This window comes from Diabrotica undecimpunctata, chromosome 3 (genome assembly GCF_040954645.1).
Source record: "Diabrotica undecimpunctata isolate CICGRU chromosome 3, icDiaUnde3, whole genome shotgun sequence".
Taxonomy (NCBI): domain Eukaryota; kingdom Metazoa; phylum Arthropoda; class Insecta; order Coleoptera; family Chrysomelidae; genus Diabrotica; species Diabrotica undecimpunctata.
Window position 1 is genome coordinate 165,527,290 of NC_092805.1, and position 23,483 is coordinate 165,550,772.

The 23,483-nt window shown below is 33.6% G+C and overlaps 1 protein-coding gene across 5 annotated transcripts in view; it reads right to left on the reverse strand.

Annotated features, from left to right (window-relative positions):
- Positions 1 to 2,266: 2,266 nt before the first annotated feature.
- The window catches only part of Ldh (Lactate dehydrogenase), a 50,033-nt gene continuing 28,816 nt past the window's right edge, over positions 2,267 to 23,483 (reverse strand). Inside the window, exons 5-6 of one of the 5 annotated variants that reach the window (XM_072527452.1) lie at positions 22,582 to 22,823; positions 2,267 to 5,449 (exon numbers count right to left, since the gene is read on the reverse strand). In XM_072527452.1, the coding sequence (XP_072383553.1) occupies positions 5,285 to 5,449; positions 22,582 to 22,823 (407 nt within the window). In that variant the 3' untranslated portion in view covers positions 2,267 to 5,284. Of the gene's footprint in view, positions 5,450 to 12,717; positions 13,265 to 17,009; positions 17,241 to 22,581; positions 22,824 to 23,483 lie in introns of those variants that run through there. The other 4 variants (XM_072527450.1, XM_072527455.1, XM_072527453.1 and 1 more) reach the window with 4 other exon arrangements.

Consider the following 23,483-nt stretch of genomic DNA (forward strand, 5'->3'; position numbering starts at 1 on the left):
AATATTCTACATGAGAAAGGTACAACAAATAATTGTAATAACTATAGATTACTAGATTTAATATGATTTAATATAATATGGTAAGGTGATCATCTACATCCTGCAACATCGTATAGAAAACTTCATAAGTTGGCAAATGGCACCTGAGCAGGAAGGATTTGTGAAGGGTAGAGGTACTATAAGAACTCTATATAGAGAAAAAACAAATCCTTAATGTAAGAAACGTTATAGAAAAAGTCAGAGAATATCAGATCCCGATATTTATATGTTTTGTTAGATGGGACAAACTATGGAACATACTAAAGACAATTTTTACCTAAACACTTGATTCACCTTATTAGCAAACTGTATCGAGATAACCCGGCATATACAAGAATGGACGGATGCCTATCTGACTGCCTTATTATTTAACATCTTCAGAATTCATAATGCGCAGAGTTTTGGATGGTTAGGAGGGAGGAGTAAACCTAGGCTGGGTGAAGATATCTATTACACTTCAAACTACACTTCTACCGTCTATTCCAGAAGAAATTACTAATTTAATTAAAAAAACTCGAGGTATAAAGTGATAAGTTTGGACTCATGGTTATCTACAAATAAAACCAAAATCATGGTTATTGATCGCCAAGAACAGTTTCCTGAAACCCGAACTATTGCGGGAATGCCACGTAGTCTCGTCTTTGATATATCTTGGAGCTCTAGTTAACAACACAGGCAGTTGTGAACTCGAAATTCGAAGACGCATATAACGAGTAAAAGCAGCTCTTTTCCATATACAGTCAAAAACCAGATAGACCCACAGACCCTTTTGAAGTGTGGATATGAAGACGTCTGCTTCGAATTCCATGGACGGCTTGAAGGACGAATATCTAGGTTCTAGATGAAATAAAATCCAATTAGCGTCTCTCTAGTATTGTCTACTCTAGAATTTTAAAGTTCTTTAGTCATATTTATCGAAGTGACCACAAAATGGAGCGGTTAGTGGTTCAAGGAAGGCCTCAGAGTCAACGCCAAAGTGGTAGATTTCTACAGCGATGGAGTGGAGAATTATTATTAATCAAACGATCCGAGCTGTTGAAGCTCAATGATGAACCACTGCTAAGATGATAATGACTATGATGATGTAAATATTAATAGCAATAAATATTCAAACCGAAAATATTGTTAACTGCCTTAAGATTAGCTATGGTGTACAGAACTGAATGTTGGGCAATTAAAAAAAGTGTAACAATGAATTAGTGTGACGAAAATGAGAATGTTTAGATAAATGAGTAGAGGGACAGAAACTCTTCTTCTTCTGCTTCTGTTTGTGTAGACATGACTCTGTCTGTTTTTCAATGTGCCTCCAGTAAGTTGTCGGGGAACAGTCTCTTCCCGTCTTTACTACTCTATTTGTTGTCACTCGGCTTATATGATCGTTCCATTCTACTCTTCTATTTCTTACCCAGTTCTTGATGTTCTACACCTTGCATCTACGTCGTATATCTGCACTTCATAGAGGAGGAAGGTAAAAACTAGATGGCATTAATTAACTACAAAATGAGAAAGCATAGGCGAAGATAGTTAACATCGTTTAATCGATGTTTAACATCGAGATGTTAATTTACTAATATTTCTAGAAGGAGTAGAAAAGGGAGATCAAGAAAGACTTAGTGGGAGATGCTTAGGGAGAACATGTCTGTGACGGGGATAGATAAACATTATAATAACCCACTTACGGAAAAATGTAATCAGGAAAGCCTTCTCTGTATATGAATCAAAGTAAAATGAATGATGATATCTCCGTTTCAATCATTAAACAGTCTATCAGTGTGATTGTATATATGTATTTAGTTATATTTTTCAATCCATAGTTAATTCTTTTAGACTGTATGCACCATCATTCCTATTTTTTCTGTCAGATATTCTTACTTTAATGACTAAATTAAGCAACGTCCAATATATTTATAAATAATGCCAAATTCTACATTATTAATACTTAAATCATTTTATTAATTCACTTTTTGCCAATTTCATTGGCAATTTTAGAATTTATAAAGTAAACGGTTCTCATACTGTATATCACTTACATTTTCATCTAGTACCTCCTAGTTTGAACAAAGGAGTGTATACACTGATTACATCAGTAAAATCAATTTAAGCAAATGTGTTGACAACATCCACGTTAATACTATATTGGTGATTACTATGGTCATCAAAATTTATCTAAATGTTCTAAGAAATAGAAATATTTATGGCAGTATTTATAACAGTCAATCTTTGAAAACAAAGATTTAAAACCATTTCCGCAATTGAGTGATCATGTCAAAAATATATTTTATTTACATGGCCCACATAAAAAACATTTTTGACAATCCCGTGGTGGTGATCGCGGTGGCCAAACATTACTTACTGTATTTTGTATAGATTCTATTTTTACTTTACTTAAAATGGTTTTTATCTTCACAGGTATTTGTTTGGTGTCATTTTTTGTTTGGTGTCATTTTTGGTATCTTAAATAAAACTCTTTAAAAATATACATCTTACTAGGTATTTAATTGGATTATATCATTGAGCATCGGGACTTATGTAATTCATCGAGTGTAGATATATTTATACTATATTTCAAAAGTAACATAGACATAGAGTAACTTCTCAGAAAAAAAAAACTAATTTTAGATAAACAATTGTGCATATCACCCGTATACCCTAGAATAACAGAGACACAACTGTGTTGGGTTGTTCTCTGCGTATACTACGAGAGACTTTTAGTTCCGTTGTAATACTCATCTGCTAACATAGTTCTGGATGATTAGTGTGATTTCCAGTTGTTTAAGATATTAAATTTGTGATTTCTATATTTCTAACTTGGCAGTAATAGACGAAATCAAAAATAAAGGCGGTACTAATAGTATCATCCCACCAGAAGTACTGTACTATTATTTTAATTCGTGAATGTAAAGAAGGCGGAACTGATTTGTTACTAATTGAATTTTAAGTACTTGCTTTTTATTTGTAGATGAGATTTGACACATTTTGTAAAAAAGTTACAACCTTATGATTCACCAAGAATTTATTGGTCGTGAGCATTTTGAAGGTTTGGCCTATACATTTTTTGTTTTTTGTAGTAGTTGAATTTATAAAGAAATAAAATCTAGACTGGAGTAATGCATTATTTTTAATTTTTACTACTACTTGTCATTTTAATCTTAATTTGTGAAGTATAGATAAGAATTGATAAATGGGTTCAGTTCTCGCAGTCTCGCAGTACAAAGAAGGAAAAAAATAGATAAGAATAAATGATATAGGATATAAGTACCTCCTCCTTGTAAGTGCCTTCTCTGTTGATGTTGGTGATCAATATGGCAAATTTCTGTTCTGGGCTTGATGAATTAATTCATTTCCTCTTGTGTGGGTCCAATCTCTGATGTTTCATAGCCAAGATTTTTTCTTTCGTCCTATGCCCCTTTTACCTTCAATCTTGCCTTCTAATATTACCTGGAGCTGCTCAAATTCCCTATGGCGCATTATGTGTCCTAGATATGACGTCTTTCTAATTTTGATAGTATTGACCAGATGAGACATCAGTATTAAATGGTTGTCCTTCCAATGTTTTTATGTGGCCATACAATGTTTTTAACAACTTTTTATTAAACTGATGATGGAATGATTCAATTCCGAAAAGATCTTCTTTAAAATAAAAATTTTAAGCTTTTAATAAGCATTTTTTATACCTTAATACACACGAACACCACGTGCTTTGTATTCAACAGGTATACTAGCCACTCCTGGATATCTCCACTTCATGGTTTGTTCCAGTTTCACTTTTAATTTTAGTGTTGTATTTAATAAACTAATTCCTCTGCAATTCTCCGAGTCCGATTTGTCTCCTTTTTTGAAGAGAGGTATTAGGATGCTTGATCTCCATTCTTGTGATATTTTATTTTATTCTAATATTTTTTGGATTTATAGTCCATTCGTTATTCTGTCTTCTCATGGTGATTTTTTAATTTTTTTATGTCCTTAATACTTCCTTTATCTTTTCCTTCTTAATATTTATTTCTTCGTTTGTCGTCATTTCTGATGTTGGTGGTTCATTATAGTTACTTTTAGTAAATATGTATCAAAAGTAGTCTGCCCATGTTTACTTCTGAATGTTTTTCATAGGGAAGTTGCAAAAACTGAAATACCACATGGGGAGATGCAATGAAGATATTAATGAAAAACTGGATAGCAACTGCACATTATAGAAAAATTTGAAAACGTTTAAAGGAACTCTATTTCCAGTAGCGGACACAACTGACTAGATACTGATTATATACAAAGTGTAGATCAATAGAAGATAACAAAAAAAAAGTATATGCTTCATTAACTGGGTATATTCACGCTCCGTGCGTGACCATGGTAGGGATACCTTGAAACGATGCCAGCGTGCATAGCGGCTAAATATGACAAAATTGGACCTTTTTACGCATAAATTTTATCAAAAATGGGTGCAAATACATGTTGCGTATTTAATTGTGCTAATAATAGGAAAAATAGTGAGTGTAGTTTTTATAGGTTTCCAAAGATAACATATAAATTAGAGAAAAGAAAAAGATGGATTCGTGCTATTAATATGAAAAAGTAAATATCACATAATTTCATTTTTATGCAATTGAAATAGGAAAAATTTAAATAATTTACCTTAACTGATATTTCATAAGGCTTCAAGCTAACTGCAGCCTGCGAGATGACTTTAGCTTTTATATCATAATTTTTACTATTATTGTTTTTAATTACATGTTCTTCCACATGCAAAAACTTGATTTGCCAGTACTAGATTTTTCCCTTTCTTTTCCGTTTGGGGTTGAAAAGATAAAGTTGATGAATTTTTAGAAACCCAGTCTTTAATACTAAATTTATTGTGTACATAAACTGAAAAAATATAATTAAAAAAGTAATTATTAATACTCGCCAATTTCGTATGTATTTAATGTTTAACCTCAAATTGGGAGGTCCAAAACTGTCAGATGAAGGCGGTACATGTGGCGTCAGTCACGCACGGAGCGAAATCTAGACACTTTATATAATATTTTAAATATTCTTTGGTATTTTTATTAAACGTGTTAATATACTAATTACTTTAAACACATTACGTCTATTAAGTAGAATAAACAAACGTGTTGCATACATATTTTGCTTTTCTAATACTGTAAAATTAAAAAATATTTGATGACTGTAGTAAAATACAATTGTCTATTTTCTATAAATAATTTTTAGTTTTAGTGCGTACTTATTTTTTTACGAGTATACTTTTTGGCGTTTAAAGTTTTAAATCTGCTTGGCATTCTGCTAACGTTCTAGCAGATTTTTGGAGGGCCCCGTCTTCTTCTGGATTTAAGTTCTGGTTGACAATGCTGACAACACCGGTTTCGCCCAACATAGCTGGAAGAGAGAGGTAAACTTCGTCGGTTACACCGTGAAGACCCTAAAAAAGAAATACTTTATTATCTATCAACCATAGTTTAACTAAAAATAAATTAAAATAAATTTTTGTCCAAATTCACTTTGATGTATGAGACAAAACTTTAAAAAAAAAACAAATTATGTCCAGGAGATCGAAATTCGGGATGCGTAAAAGCTGTATCAAAATGTGTTCTACTGTTTTCATCAGTTTCAACGGCCTATTCAACTTACAGTGCCCTGTTAGCGGACCTACTATGGCTTTGACTGTTTTCGTGTCTTTACTAACTACCTAATAGGTCTGCTGTAAATTTTGGTGAATGTTATATAATGAACTGTTTCGCTTGTCTTTGTCCTAGCGAATTCCTTCACCATTCCAGACATTTGTGTGCTATCCACATTCTTGTAGCTGTTCTTATAAAGAAGGGTTCCAGTCCAATAAATGGCATTAATGAGGTTTATTTTATTTGGCTATTTCATCTGTTTTTTCGTTGCTCTTATGACCCCATTTCCTGGTACCCAGGTCACCGTAAACTTGCTACGGTCTCCTAGTTTATTTAGGGCACATAATCCCATACTAGCTTAGAATTGACCTCAACAGAATTGAATCTATTAAGCGCTGCCTATATACGATAACGTATACGGGGAAGTATTGAAAATGCTGTGCGAAACAAACAGTCAATTTCTAGACTCACTCGTCAGACTCTTTAACAATATTTATAACAACGGGGAGATTCCTGAAGACTGGCTAGAGTCAACTTTTGTTGCCATACCGAAAAAACCAAAAGCAAAGTCTTGTGATCAACATCGGATGACAAGTCTAATTACCCACATTTCGAAGGCATACACCAAGGTTATTTACAACAGAATAAGCAAAAAATGCGAGGATAACATTGGAGATTCGCAGTTTGGGTTTCGGAATTCTCTTGGGATAAGAGAAGCACTTTTTAGTCTACAGGTACTCATCCAGCACTGCAGAGATATGAACAAGGCGTGTACATATGCTTTATAGACTACGCAAAAGCATTCGATAACGTAAAGCACGAAAAGATAATTGAAGTTCTCCATAAGATCGGAGTCGACTACAGAGACATTCGAACAATAGCGAGTCTCTATTGGGGCCAAACAGCTAAAGTGAAAGTAGGATCTACATTGACCAATAAAATTGAGATCAAGAAAGGGGTACGACAGGGCTGTATCTTGTCTCCTATTGTCTTTAATATATACTCAGAAGAAGTATTTAAGACGGCGCTGAAGGAAAGCACAGAAGGCATAAAGATAAATGGAGAAATAATTAATAACATAAGGTATGCTGATGACACTGCGAGCAAGTAGCATGGAGGAACTGAGTTGCCTAATGAGTAAGATACAAAAAACAAGTGCACAATACGGACTCAGACTAAATATCACAAAAACCAAATGGATGTTAGTAAGCAAAACCCAACAACCACCACAGCAACTGATATTAGACAATGAAAGAATTGAACACGTGGATTCGTACATCTACTTGGGAACAACAGTTAACTCAAATTGGGATCAAGCGAAGGAAATACGTATAAGAGTAGAAAAGGCAAGAGCATCGTTCACTAGCATGAAGCAAATTTTCACCTCTAAAAGCCTCACCCTACTCTCAAAATTCGACTTCTGAAATGTTATGTACTCCCGGTTTTGTTATATGGAGTGGAGGCGTGGACAATGACCGCAACATTGATGAAAAAAGGAGAGGCCTTCGAAATGTGGGCTTACCGACGTATATTACGTATATCCTGGACTGAGCACGTGACCAACGAAGAGGTACTACGCCGGATAGGTAAAGAGAGAGAGGTAGGAATAAGTATAAAGAAAAGAAGTTGGAATACTTGGGTCACGTTATGAGACATAATAAATATAGAGTACTACAGCTGATCGTTCAAGGGAAAATAGACAGCAGAAGGGGTCCAGGGAGAAGACACTCGTGGCTCCAAAACTTGCGGCAATGGTTCGGATTGTCATCTGCTGAACTATTCAGATCTGCCGTAAACAAAGTCAGAATAGCCATGTTGATTGCCAACGTTCGGAACGGACAAGTGAAGAAGAAGCGCTGCCTGGCTATCTGTGAAGATGGCAATTGGGCGGGTGCATTCTTTTCTGACTTTCTATTTCTTCCACGCAGTAGTGGAATGCCGTTATTTCCGTCTGAAAAATTGTGTCATCCTTAGACTTCTCGGAAAATGTATCACTTGCTTTGTCCCTACTATACCGGCTCCTACACTCTTAGATAATTTTGAGCCATCATTGTAATAGGAGGCTTCTTCTTTTATGGGTACACCTTCCTTCCAGTCTTCCCTGCCTGGTATATTAATTTTGAATTTATTGTAAAAGCTATATCTCATAGCTGTTGTATCGATGGGTTACCCTATAAAGGTATCTGCTTTTAGTTCCTCGTTAGCTTTCTATTGTCTATATGACTATGTATTAATCTGTGCATCACAGATCTGACTTCACCCTGTATAAGGATATGAAGTGGTGAAAGATTCAGCAGAATTTCCAACGCTGCTGTAGAAGTTGTTTTTATGACCCATGTAATATACATATTTGCTAGCCTTTGTGTATTACTTAACAACCTTATTGCTCCCACTTGCTGCCTCTTTATCCACCACATCACAGACCCATTTGGTCTAATAACCTTTGTGTATGACCTAAGGGTCATTTTACTACATTCTTCCTCATCTGCCCAAGGACATAGTAGCTTTCTGTGTGATTATCAGTATATGAGTATTACATATAAGTCTGTGATCAAAGTATACGCTATGTATTTTGTTTCTTTGGCACGTGGAATCTATGTTTCTGCTAGCACTGGTGGTATTAGGCCTTGTTATTCTGTCTTATTTGTAAAGTTGACGATTGGTGTTTTTTGAGCATTGACTGCCCGTCATACTTGTTTACACCAGGTATCAACTATATTTAGGGCTACCTGCATTCTCCCAGTTGGGAGATATCTAGGCGAATTTTCCCCTGACGACTATTGCAATACCGTCAGCGTATCCTAGACAGCAAAAGTCTTTTGAGGACAGATTTTTGATGAAAAGATTATTACTAAGGTTGCTCAAAGTAGAAATGATAGAATTCTTTCTTCTTGTGGACAGCCTCCACCTGCTCTTGCTTTGATTGTTGCTTTACCCAGAGTGAATATGAAGAGTATAAGTGGGTTTCAGGTATATTTCTTGTCACACTGTATATAACAAATTAAAAAGAATTTTGTTTTGTGTATTTTTTATTTGTATTGTACAAAATATAACATTAAACAAATAAATAATATCAATTTTTGTTGTGTTAATTACTAAAAGTTTAATAGAATATATTCCGTTAGTTTTATTTTTTTTTTGTAAAGTATATATGTGATAATTAAGCGGTATATGAGCCCGATAGAGAATAGATGTACTTCAGGAATTAGTTCCCCTACCCTCCCGAGCTACTGAATTTTTCTTTCTACTCATAAACCGAGGAAACCAAGTCCAAATCCCACAATTATTTTATCCAAATCTCAAACTCCTTCTCTTCATGTCTACCACCTACCAATCCGCCTAGGTCCTCGTGGTAGGATATCGACCAATTTCCCTGAATGGGTTTTTAAGATAGAAAAATAGGATCTTTAGCCTCCAGCAGTTTCGAAGCCCAAGGTTATTTTGGATAAGGTAAAGAACGGAGGGTGTTAAAAATCCCGGAGCTAAAACAGACTCTGTTCGTTAAGAACAGTTCTAACTGTCTAATAAATTTAGTAATTAATTTTCTGGATCAATCAACGAGAGGATAATTAAAATGGATATAGACATATACGATAAAGAGACAGTGATACTCGGAGTATATGCACCAACAGACGATTCCCCGAGAGTAGAAAAAGAAAATTTCACGGAACAACTTTAACACCAAATAGAGCTAATCAAGAAGAACGTGGAGATAATTATAACAGGAGAACTTAACGGCAGAACCGGGAGGAAAGAAAACGATAAAGTAGTGAGGAGATTTGGAGAGGATAAACAGAACGATAACGGAGAACGTCTGATTGAATTATGCGAACTAAACAACCTAAAAATCACCAACGGATTCTTCAGACATAAAAATATTCATAAATATACATGGACGCAAGAAATACGAAAGCTGAAATCGATAATAGACTACGTAATAGTCAAACAAGATACCACAATAAAGATAAAAGATGTGAGAAGAGGAGCAGAATGTGGAACGGACCATAAACTACTGACAGCAAAAATGGGTATTCATTGGAAACATAACAAGACACCCTCTACAGAAAAACCGTTAAACACTATAAGAGAAAAACAATACAATATAGAACTACTCCAAGAACAATCAATAAGAGAACTATACAATGTCTAGACCAAAAATTAATAGAGTTCAGATACGGCAACATCGAAGAAATATACGAGCATATAAAGGCGAGTATAAAACAGGCAGCATTCGAAGCCCTTGGAGAGAAAGAACATATAACAAATAAACAGCACTATTATGAAATAAATTAACCAACAAAAAGGATAATTGAAGAAAAAAAGCAACTATACAGAAAATGGCTGACTACAAACAACGCTAAGAAAGTTTATAAAGAATATAGAGAAAAAGATAGAGAAGTGAAAAACAAATAACACAACAAAAGAGTGAAGAATGGGAAAGAACCTGCTTAAATATTGAAACATACATAGGACGTGCAAGAACTTCGGAGTCATAAAAAGTACTGAAAGGATTAAATCAAAACTCAAAAGAAAAAATTAAATTGGGAAATATACAGGACAAGGAGTGCAAGGACTATTACAGGGAACTGTTAACAGAACAAAGATCACAATTCATTGGAAAAGAAAACAGGCGAAGACGAAGCAGATACCCACAACAAGAAATAGAAATAACAGATATTGAAATGAGAACGGCCATAAAAGTAATCAAAAATAAAAAAGCACCGGGACCTGGAGGCATCTCATCTGAGCTTATAAAGTACGGCTCAAAAAAATTACACCGGATGATAAAATGGATATTTCAGAAAGCCCTAAATGGAGAATAGCTCCAAAGTAATGGACGGAGAAATTATATGACATCTACATTTAAGAAAGGAGATAGAAAACGATGCGAAAACTACAGAGGAATAAGCGTAATATCATCAATAGGAAAATTATATGGAAATATACTGCGAGAAAAGATAGAGCAAGCGATAAAAGGCAAAATCGGGGAGGACCAGGCAGGCTTCACGGCTGAAAGATCATGCATAGACCACATATACACAATGAAACAACTGTTGGAAAAGAAAAAAGCAAAATATAGAGATATACATTTGGCATTTGTGGACCTGAGAAGGTCACAACTATGGGAGGTAATGTACAAATTAGAAATACAGACGGAACTCATAGAAGCTACAAGAGCTCTGTATAAAGAAAATAAAGTGTCCTTTAAAATCGCAACAAGAACATGGAAAAGAAAATGTGAAGACATGGAAGTATCGGTACGAAACGAATACCTATATACGTTAAGCTTTGCAGAAGATCAAGTAGTGATTGCACAAGACCAAGAAGACCTCAGTTACATGATGAAGAAACTACAAGAAGAATATACCAAGGCTGGCCTAGATATTAATCTCGCGAAAACAGAGTACCTATCTACAAGTGAAGAAGACACAGAAGATCTACAGATTGACAACGTAACAATCAAAGGAAAGGATAAATTCAAACACCTGGTGTTTATAATCACGAAAAAGGCAACAACAGAGGAAGAAATTAAGCAAAGATTAGGACAAACGAGAACAGCAATCCGACAACTTAACTCAGTATGGTGGGATACACACCTAAATATGAAGACAAAAACACAGATTTATAAAACATTAGTGCGAAGTATTATGACATATGGGGCTGAAAATTGGTATAAACAAGAAAAACAGCAGTAAGATAGTAGCAACAGAGATGGAATGCCTGAGAAGATGCTGCAGAGTAACAAGAATGGATAGGAGAACTAATGACGAAATAAAGCAAAGAACATCAATAGAAACAGACATACTAACATATATAGAACAACAAAGACTAAAGTGGTATGGACATGTAAGAAGAACTAGCGACAGCAGATGTATAAAGAGAATAAACGAATGGAGCCCCATAGGAAGGAGAAAAAGAGGACGACCCCGAAGATCCTGGAGGAACGAAGTAGACGACGCCATGAGTAAGAATGGCCTAAACAATGGAGAATGGGACAACAGAGAGATGAAAGCGGTACTTCATTAGTTTAATCAAAGACGTTTCGCTTTATATTTCTAAAGCTTCATTAGTTCTCTAAAATACAAAAGATGACAAAGAGTTTATAAGAAAGTCTATACAGGTCTTTATAGTCCATAACTTACAACTCGATATGTAGTTTATTATAGATGTTATATATGTACTGTAAAATTTACTCAACATTTAAAACTAACTTAAAAAAGAAAAACAAAAAACACACAAACTCGGTAGTTAATAATGTTCATATTCGAAGATACGAAGATTTAGATAAATGAGATCCGACAGATCCACCGAATTTGTCTCCTCTCGGGGGCGCCTGATTAGTCTTCTCTCCCATATGTACAAACTGTTCATAAAGATACTAACAAGACGATTAATTCCCAAACTAGATTTCCATCGACATAAAGAACAGAAAAAACATTTAAAGAAAAAACAGTGCACTACAACAAACCACTGGCCTTAATCTTTGTGGACTACGAGAAAGCATTTGAAGGAGGCTTAGTTCAGCAGTTACAGGCTGTATAATGATGATCTATTAAATACATATGTATAATCATATCAGCCTTCTGTGTTTGGGGTACCGAAAAATATTTTGTTTTAAGAAATCATCAAAATAATGATCTATCTAATAACAAAATTTATAACAATACAATTCTGGCTCTTCTTTCGAGAGCATTTCCTCTGTCCAATTGACCTTGTGCTAGAAATACAAAAGGCAGCATTTTATCTACTGCAAGTTTATCTTCTGATTGCTTTTTAGTCTGTGTTCATAGTACCAATGGATAAATACAGTTTTTTTAATATAATTATTTATTTTGGATTAAAAAAATTCCAATAAATATATGTAAATTCCAGTCACAGTGTAAATTTAAAATAAAATAGTTTTTTCCAAAGGAATCATACAAAAATATAATTTATTACAATAAAAATCAGTCTAAATAATACATGACGTGGCAGCTATATGGAATTACAAAATTAAACTAAAATAAATAAAGTTTAATATAAAAGTTGTCAAAACCGAAACAACTAACAATATAATAAAAAATAGATAAATAAGATTTAATTTACTGATTTAAAAAGTTAATTTTTCGTACCTATTATAAACGAAAGAAAAAAGTAGTGAAGTAGGAAATTGGGCTAAGAAATTGTACTATTTCAACTTAGTACTTTTTGTCCAGTCAAACTCATTTTGGTAAGACAGTCAAAATAGGAAACAGAGAGAATTATATATAAAAATAATACAGCAAATGATCACCTAAACAAACGCGAATATTCGCGAATTGTAATAAATTATTTAAGCATAGTAAAATTCTAAAAATACTTCAAAATAAGCTTAAACTATACAGTCTATCCTCAAAAATAATACTACACATTCAGCAAATAAATTAAAATTAAATAAGATTAAAGGTATATCACACATAGAGGAACCAAAATTACAGTTTTATTCCACTTTGCACCTCTTCCAGCACTGCGGCAGATTTCTGAAGAGCCTTTGTTTCTTCGTCTGTAAGATGTTGTTGAATGACATGACTAACGCCGTTTGAATTCAGCATTACAGGTAAAGATAAGTATACTTCGGATTTGATGTCATGGAATCCCTGCATAAAATAAGGTGTTAATATTGGTGTACATTAAAAAATTATCATTCAAAAGCAGAATATGTATATAAAAAATAGATATGTGGTATCGCTAAAGCATATATTATATCACATCGCTCTTATAAATCTCACACACTACGGCATACTTACTATTTATTATGTAGACCAAATCGATAGAAGAAAACTTTACTTTAGATATTAAAACTAAAAGTTCAGTATATGGTAATTGACAAACTAAATTAATGTAAAACAGTACAATGTGCATTTTACTCTAAGAATTATAATTAAAAGCAGCCGTACAAGCCAAATAGGTTTCTTGCTCACATCTCTCTCTCTTCAATCCTGGCCCCCGGGAGCGAGCATAGTGGTCATCATGATGTCGTGTAATTTCCGTCGCCAAAGATCTCTGTCTCTGATCATTTCTTTTAACTTATGCATAGGTCTTTTGCATATGCCTGTAGTTTGATCGATCCAACTTGTTGGAGATCTTCCTCGTGATTTTCGGCTTTCTACCTTTCCTTGGATAATAAGTCTTTCCATGTTTTCTGTATCTGCTCGCATAAAATGTCCAATGTATTTAAATTGTTGGAAATGGACTTTGCTGACTTTTAGCTCTTTTAAAATTGAAATATTTGTCCTGTGGTCGGTCCTTAACGGATTCCGTGACGAAATTATTAACATTCTTCTCCAACAGAACATTTCAGTGGCATCTATCTGTCTTCTTTCCGCTTATCGTAGGGTCCAAGATTTATATCCGTATTGGGAATTTTAAGCAGTCGGTTAACCTCATTTTTAGAGGTCGTGAAATTTGAGAGTCCTTCCATATTTATTTCTTCCTGTAGTGACCCCGTGTTTGTGATCAATGATCCCAGATATAAATAAGAGCTCACCAATTTAAAACAGTCAATCGCGGTTATGTGTGGATGATTGTTATGTAGTCTATCCACTGTCATGATCTTTGTCTTTGATCTGTTTAACTGAAGACCAAATATTTGACCTTCATTTTCAACAAGTGGTATGAGACCAATTAACTCTTTTTGGCTATTTGCAAGAAGAGCTGTGTCGTCTGCAAAACGTAGATTGTTTATTTTTCGGCAATTTGTTGAGATGTCCTTTTACCATCCTTCTGCCATCTTGCTCACATACTAGACTTGATTAATCATATGATTAGGTTCTATATATATATCGTTATGAAAGTTCTTTAAGATTTATCCCAGATATAAAAAGTCCCTTGAGGAAAAACAAGGCTAGAATATTCGAGATGTCAACGAAAAATGCTGAAATGTCTAGTGAAGTCTGGAACGTCAGAAAAAAATATATATAAACAGATGTTAGGAGTTGTAATTGAGATTTTGAAGTTTTTAGTTGTCATTCTGTTGAAGTATTCTAAATAATTTGGTGTTAGAATAAAATAATTTTAAAGAAGTGTAACATTGGTGACAGCGGTGGGATAAAAGAGAGTTAAGTAATTGTTTATGTTTATTACAAGATCTACTAAATTTGATAAAGAAATGGGTACCTCTGGACCACCTTCATGGTTTTTAAAATAAAACAAGAAGAGAAAGAGCAAAAAGAGAAGCGTAGGGAGGTGAAGGAGAAGAGTAGACAAGAAGAAAAAGAGAGGTGTGGAAAAGTAGAGGTAGAATTCATGAATGGTTTATCTCAAATTCACGAAAAGTCAAATTACTAGTAGAATAGACAAATTAGAAAGAGTAGAATAGAAAAATAAAATAATACAGCAACAAAACGAATTAGAAAATAAAATAGTAGGTACAACATCAAACAGATTTTAAATTTAATTTAGAAAGACAAATAGTTGAGTTTTAAAGGAAAATTAATACCCAAGTTTCTTTATCTAATATTGTTTCAGAACAAACAGCTTCATCATCCCCCATAGTTGAATCAGACACAACTAGAACTAGCCACATTTTAAAACCACCCACAGTCGATGGCCAAATAGCATGCAAAACTTATCGCTTTCAATTCAAAGTTGCAGCTATAGTAAATGCCTGGACTGAGAAAGAAATGGCAGCTTCATTGATAGTGTAGCTTCGAGGAAAGGCAGCAACCGTCTTGAATTTCTTTCCCCAGTTGGACCTAGTTATACCTCTCTCGTTCAAGCTTAACAAGATATGGTTAACAGCATCTAAAACAAGTTTTTCAAAGTCAGCTGAAAGTTCGATATCAAAAGCATAACGAAAGCTTGCAAGAATATGAATCTGATATTAAAAGATTATTGCCTTTGGCGTACCCACAGGCACTTAAAGATTTTCTGGAACGAATTGGTGTACAAGCATTCATAGATCGACTACAGAATGTTGAAATACAACAACCTCTTCGATTAAAACACGACCAAACACTAAATGGTGCACTAATCTCAGCTCAGGAGTTTAAAGCGACGAAAAGTATTTAAGTACAGATCTTGCCCAAAATTAAAAGAAATAATATTTCTAGAAAATGAGGAAGTCACTACTATAGATAATCAACAACTTATTTTATTACCGATGTTAAGCATACTGCAAAATCGTCAACAAAAGTCTAAAACTGAAAACAGAAGATTGCGGACAAGATGGTGGTTAGTACAATTTAACCTAAAGCTAAGATTAATACTATTACAAAAATTATTATTAACAAGGTTTCCGGGTTGAACCGCGTCAATTCTTACTGCGCTGAGCTTTTGACATCCTCTCATGATATCTTCTTCGGGGCGTTCGAGGTCTAAGTCTCCCGATCTCCCAGACACTACTACACTGATCACTAATCAATCACTACTGCTAGTGGGAAGGGGGAACAGCATACGGTTCATTTATACCGTCGATGGTGACGTGGTTTGGCCTCCACATGAACTCCTTCTCCAGTGGATGCCATTTTAATGAGTTCAACAAAATTTCTGGTATTGGCTTTACTTTTGATAAATTGCTCCACTTTGCCTTTTTGAAATTAAATTTTCTCTTATAAGGAAGTCTTTCGGGGTTTATCGCAGCTTATACCTTAAAAACGTTGAGTGTGTTGTGTTTTTAAGATCGAATTATATTTGTTAATTCTGCTATTCTTACGCTAACACCTAAATTATCTCCCACTATTAAAAGAGTGTAGCAACTTTGTGTTGTGAATTAACTGAAAGTATTTCTGTCCATTTCCTCAGGTCCTCCTCATTCTGGTCCGTCTCTATAAACTCACGTAGTGCTGTGACATTTTATTTTAAGTTATTATAGTTGATTGGCTCTCGGAATACAAATTTGGTATAGTGGTTTGTACACATATAGTATCGTACATCTCAACGATGAGAATATTAGAATAGCAGTATTTGCGATGTCTGGTTCGAGAAATTGTAATTCCATACTGATCGTGAGGTCTTTCAGGGAGAGTTCTCACATTTTTTCACCTTAAACCTGTGCTTTTTAATAAGTTAATGAGTTTTTTAGAACAATAAAATATCATATTTTTGTTTATTACATATGTCAGATAATAAATCTTCTAATAAGTTTGGTTTCGAAAGGAACTGTTGTTTATTCATCCCTATCTTGTCTAGTGATCCGGTATTAAGGTAAAACTATTAACTGATTAAATTGCTTGCTGAGGACACCCGATTACTTTAGATTAAATCCTGTCATATCTTCCTCCATTTTAACATTCGTTTGTGATTGACTATTATTTATTATCATTTACGATTATCCCATTTCTTTAAGAGTTTGTTTCAAAACGCACTTTTATTATTAAAAACATTTAAACACTAAATAATATACTTGGTAGAAAATATATTTGTATATATGGAAAATCATAGTTAAAATAAGTTTCCTGAATTTTGATTTTAAAACTTGATGTCTCTTTGAATTTCTGACATCTTAGCAGCGGAGAATTTCAAAGAACAGCGTTCATTACTCGCCAATTGTTGTTTCACAACGTATTCAACACCATTGGCACCAAGTACAGTCGGAAGGGATAAAAATACTTCGTATTCCAGATCATGAAAACCCTAGGGGACAAAATACGTTAATTCAGGTTCTTAAATTATTTAAAATAGTAGCCAGGATATCTGAAATGATCCAAAATCTACCCTGTGGCGTTAAACGCCTTTACCCTAGTAGGCCATAACCGATAATTTTTGAAACAAAAAAAAAGTAAGAAAATGTAATCAATTGTAAAAAGAAAAAAATATAAAAAAAATTAAGGAAAAAGTAATTTATATTCGATCTGAGGTCGGAAAGTGAAAGAGTGTGAATTTTTAGGAGTAAAAAACGGTTTATTACGATTTCCAGCAAAACTACAAGTTCAATGGAAAAAAAGTTAAATTTTTCGAATTAAAATTTTTTCGTTTTTTGCATTTTCTGAGAAAATTCGCCGTAGTAATGTATACTTTTTTATACCATCAAAAAGTAGAGATTTCAACGAACAAAAAACGCAATAACTTTTTAAAAATAGTAGATATTTTGAGGTGAGAATTTTCGATTGAAGATTAGGGTGCTTTTCCGACAAATTAAATAAACATTTTAAATAAGAAAAAATTACAGTCTGTTGGGGATACTTAAAAATTTGGTTAAGTTTTAACCAAATTTCGTGAAAAAAAATTTTTTTGTGGAAGATAAAAATAAAAACACCAAAACTCGAATTTCTCGCATAAAATTTGAGTTTATGTGAAAAAGTGTACCTAAATGCAAAAGTTGTATAGTCCTTTTCCATCATATTGATAGCACATTATGTATGCAAATCCTCAATAGGTCAAAAAACCATAGGCGTCACCCTATACTTGTTTTGAAATAAATAAAAAAAATTAATATTTTAAGATGCCGTCAACAATTCATTTTCTTTTAAAAAATCTTCTGTAAAATAAGTGTCCACTAATCTCACTATACCTTTTTTGTCCGTAAAAAACGTGGGTATATATGCCACACGATTATTGTTAATTATACACGGGTGATTAACGAGAGAATTCAATGTTTCACGAAATAAATTAATGTAAACAGTAATTTAAAGGTGATTATTGTTTTCTATACAAGTTACCGCCTGACACAAAAAGAATACCTTCTTTGAACGTCTACCTGGAATTACTGATAACGCTTCACTAATGATAGTTTAAGTAGTTTTTATGCCACATTACAGCTTATGCCAATAATATAAATTAGAAATTGTTTGCATCTTCCATTTAGTTTGTAGATGTACATTGTTCATGTCTTACCTACCTACGTTTTTGGTGTCGATATTTTGTTATTTGCATTTAAAAATGACGTCGACAACAGGTTTTATCCCGATTAAGTGTAGTTTTAAAGGTGCCTTCAGTCTAAGAGAGAAAAATATAATATTAAATGTACACGATGCACTTGTACATCAACGCCCTTTAAATAATGTTCGTGAAATCGTTAACATGTGTTCAAATATGACAGGGGTTGGAGAAGCAACAATTTATAGATTCCTAAAAGAAAGAAAAGGAGGAACTGTTTCATCTCCCAAGAAGAGTGGAGGGAGTAAACCCTTGGAAATTGAAGAAATACATAAAAACATGATAAGACGCAGCGTCCACTCATTTTTTTTTAACAAAGAATTTCCAACATTGGACAAAATCCAAACATTAATTAGAGAAAACGAACCAGTTACCAATCATAAGCAACAAGAAATTATGGGAACTATTGAGAGAGATGGGATTTCGTTGACAAAAGAATAGAAGAAAATCCGTTCTAATTGAAAAAGATTACATTGTATGTTGGAGACGAGATTATCTAAGAACTATTAAAAAGTACCGAAAAGAAGGGAAAATATAAGGGAATCTGTTATAGTCATGGATAATGCTAGTTACCATTCAAGACTAGCAGAAAAATTGCCAACAACGGCATGGAAAAAAGAAGAGATAATCGAATGGTTGGATAAACACGCAATTGAGTACAAGGAGAATTCGACAAAAAAGGAATTATTACCTATTGTAAGGCAACATAAAGCAGCTTATAAAAAATATATAATTGATGAAATGGCATTAAACCGTGATGTAATTATTTTACGTTTACCCCCATACCACTGTGATCTGAATCCGATAGAAAATATATGGTCTCAAGTAAAGGGTGAAGTCGGACGCAACAACAAAACTTTTAAATTAGAAGACTTACAACAATTATTAGAACATTCCTTATCAAAAGTAACTCCGGAAAAATGCTGTTAGTCATGCTCACAAGGAAGAAAATAAAATGTGGAATTTGGATAATATGACTGATGCAATGCTGGAACCGGTAATAATTAACATTGAAGTTGAAGATTCCTTAGATTTTGAAGAAAGCAGTGAATCTAAATGGAATTTGATTAAAATAATATTCATTTTTTTACAAATCGGCCCCTGTTACGGCCACAAATTATTTTATATATAACCAATAAAATAAACATCTTACATTTCTTGCAAATTCATTAGTATCTGTTAATCTCCATCACTCCGACACTGGCAACTTTATTTAGGGATTAGTAACCCTCAAAACTATTGTATTCTATTCTGCTTCAACCTTTATACCTGGTGGTCATACTCAATTTAAAATTGTTTTCCTATATACTTCTGTAAACTTGTTGACAAATATCTATTTTTCATTGAGTCACCCGTATCAATAGTTTAGGGATTTGCATACATAATGTGCTATCAATATGATGGAAATGGACTGACTATAGATCTTTTTATTACCTACAATTTTGTTATTTAACTTTTTTCCATTGGACTTTTAGTTTTGCCGGAAATCGTAATCAGCCCGTTTTACCCTTTAAAAACTCACCCCCTTCCACTTCCCCACCTCAGATCGCCCATAAATTATTTTTCTTTATAATCTATTTCTAATGAGTGTAGAGTAATAAAATCTCATGAAGTATTCAAAAGCGCTACAGGGTAATCCGTCAATAATCCGTCAATAAATTCCGTCCGCATTGCAAAATTCTGTCGTTTCATAAAGAGCAGGTAGGTATCACCCTGTTTTAAGGGATTAGTCCATTGTTATCGACAGATAAACACTGAGCCAGAGGCGCGCTAGTGGGTTAATTGACAAAAGAATATGCATTCTTAAAAATCATATTAAAGGAAATAAAAATGTAATACAGCAGAACAGTGTTATTAAAAAAATATAAAATGTAACAATAAAATATATACGAACCGAAATCGGGAAATACTCACAAACACACACGAATGAACTTTACATATTGAAACACTTGTGGGGAGTTTAAATCAATTTATTCACAAAAACTACAAAAACTTTACTGGATACGTTATTACAATTCTACATCACTATAGTCTTCATCCGAAGAACTGTCATCATCCCCTGGTGTTATAATTATAGGGTCAACCACCTGATCGACCAAGTTGTCCAGTTCCCACATTTTATCTTCCTCTTTTAAAACATGCTGGATTGCTTTTTGCCAGTTTTCTGATGTGATTTCCATAATGGCTTGATCAAACAATACCTTGACATCTTTCATTTTAAATGTGGTATTGTGCCTTGCAACATATCCTTTAACTTGTGCCCATATAAGTTCTATGGGATTTAATTCGCAATGATATGGCGGTAGGCGTAGCACAGTTACTTTATACTTTTCTGCTACATCTTCTACGGCATATTTTATGAAGCGAGATTTATGTTGTTTTACTACGGCTAGTAGTTCCTTCTTTATTGAATTCGTCTCAAACTGAATACCTTTATTTGACAGCCAGTTAATAATTTCTTGCTTTCTCCAAGCTGAAGTTGGTACCTTCTCTATGCGCCTTGAATGGTAGCTTGCATTATCCATAACCACGACCGAATCAGCTGGAAGTAATACCCGTCGAAAGGCCTTCTATGAAAGCTTGGCGAGCACTTGTTACATTTTTATCTTGCCACATTTTTTGGACTATATAACCTTCGTTTATCCACGTCTCATCAAGATAAAAAATTTTCTTGTGCTCTCTGCGGTACTGTTTTATAGTTCTCAAATATTTTCGTCTCCAGCAAATGATTTCATCACTTTCCAGTAATAGTGCCTTTCGATTGTGCTTTTCCCAGGAAAAATTCATACTTTTTAAAGTTTTCCATAAAAGTTTTCTGGATATCAAAGGAATATCGTTATCTTGGCTTATCTCCATTAGTATTTTGTCAAGGGTGGGTATTTCCTTTTTAAAATAAAACGAATGAACTTTTCTTCGAATGTCACGTTTGGTGTCTTCACCTAAGATTTTTATTGGTCTTCCTGATTTTCTCTTGCATGGACTTAACTGGCCTGATATCTTTCTTTCTCGCAATAATTTAAAAATCGTGGACTGTCCAATTCCAGTCATTCGGGCACATCGCTCAACACTTTCTTGCACAGACAAACTAGGGTGATCGTGTTTTATGCAATCATATACATTTAAAATTATAACTTTTTCACTAACAGATAGCGGAGAATTTTTTACACCTCTTTTCTTTGGAGTAAATGTCGCCATTTTATAACTTTTTCACTATTTCTATATCACAATATTACTGTACGTTTAATTGGTGTAGCAACAATTACTAACTCGAATGTCGAATGTCGAATGATAATAATAAAATAAAAGAGGGATTATAATGAAAGTGTAAGTAAAACCTCATTACGCGTTATTAGTCTTCATGTTGATTTATTTTAGTTCTTAGTAATATTAGGAGGTGCGTCATACCCTTATCAGTTTCTTCTAATGCTTTTATTCGTTCAGTAAGGAAGTGAACTTGTTTTTATAAATAAAAATGTAATTAGCTTTAATGACCATATAATGGAATACGAGTTTGAAGAATAAGTTAATCGAAAAATTAAATAAAATTGGTTATCACAAAATATCCAAAATATGATATTTTGAGGTACATCAATTTTTGACGACGAAGTTGACATCCGTCCATTTGCCTACGCCCATGACGACACCGAAATTCAGGCAAATTTTATGACACTTCATGATTTATTACTCTACACTCATTTGAAACCAATTATAATTTTTTGTTATATTTTCGTTTTTTACAATGGGGTCCATCTTGTTACTATTTTTTTATTTGCCTATAAGTAGTGTGTTTTACTACATAATTTCGAGGATGTGAATTTTTGATTCAAAATGACCTTCGAATATGATAGAGGAATAATTAATACAGATAGACCATTAGAGAATATTTTTGTTTAAGTCAATTACTTTTTTTGTTGTTAATTTTGTTAATTGTATTTTTTTCTCAATACTGTACCATCGAAAACACTGAACTCGTGTTTGGCTAATATTTTCTAGCACATATCTTTCTATCACAGTAAAAACAATTCAATACTAAACTGCTTAGCCATACCTTGTGATAATTTTAATTTAGTGCATGTACAAATATCTACGTATTTCTTACCTTAACCATGACAGATACTGCATGGACGTGATGAAGATTTTTTAAAATTGTATTGGTCAACGAGGCTGCACTAAGACCTATAGCCCAATTGGTATATCCTTTTAGTTTGATAATTTCGTATGCTGAATTTACTACTTGTGAATGAAGCTTTTTCCATTCTTCTGGATCGTCATCTGTACCAACCCTGGGTTGAACGTCTTTCAAACGTACTCCAGCGACGTTGACTCCAGACCAGACAGGAACTAAAAATAAAAAAAAAATTAAACCCAAAAGAATGATTTTGCTGTATGAAAATTAACAACCAGTGTTTCTACAGTCCAAATTTTTCAGTGGTTGTTGTTAAAAACTGGCGCCTTTAGATGAAAGAGTGGTCCTTATATTACGCAGAGATGAGAGAGATAACTATTTCAATCTGAAAAACTTTTAGGTACATCGATGGTTAGAAAGTTCTTGAGGAAAAGTTCATGATATATTATCATCTTGACAATCTACAAAGTGGCAAAATGCTCTATTGTGTGTAATTCCTAATTCTTCCTCCTCCTAATTCCTCTTTTGTAATTCTAATTACAAAAGAGTAATGTAAAGCATATAAGAAATGTGCAGAGAAAAGATGAAAATTAAATAAGTTAGTAATTGAAGCAAATAATAAATGATTATCACATCCTATTATTACAGCGAAATATTACTAAAGATTAACCAGAAGAAGGAAGACCAAAAGGGAGACCAAAGACACGATGGCAGGACCACGTTGCAAGAGATTTAAGAACACTGAAAATCCAGATTAGATTTAAGGACACAGACACTGCTGGATAGAGTAGCTTCGAAGCAACTGGTTAACAAGGCCAGGAATTGTTAGGACTTGTAAGTAGATGTACCAAATGTAAAAAACTAGTAGACTAATC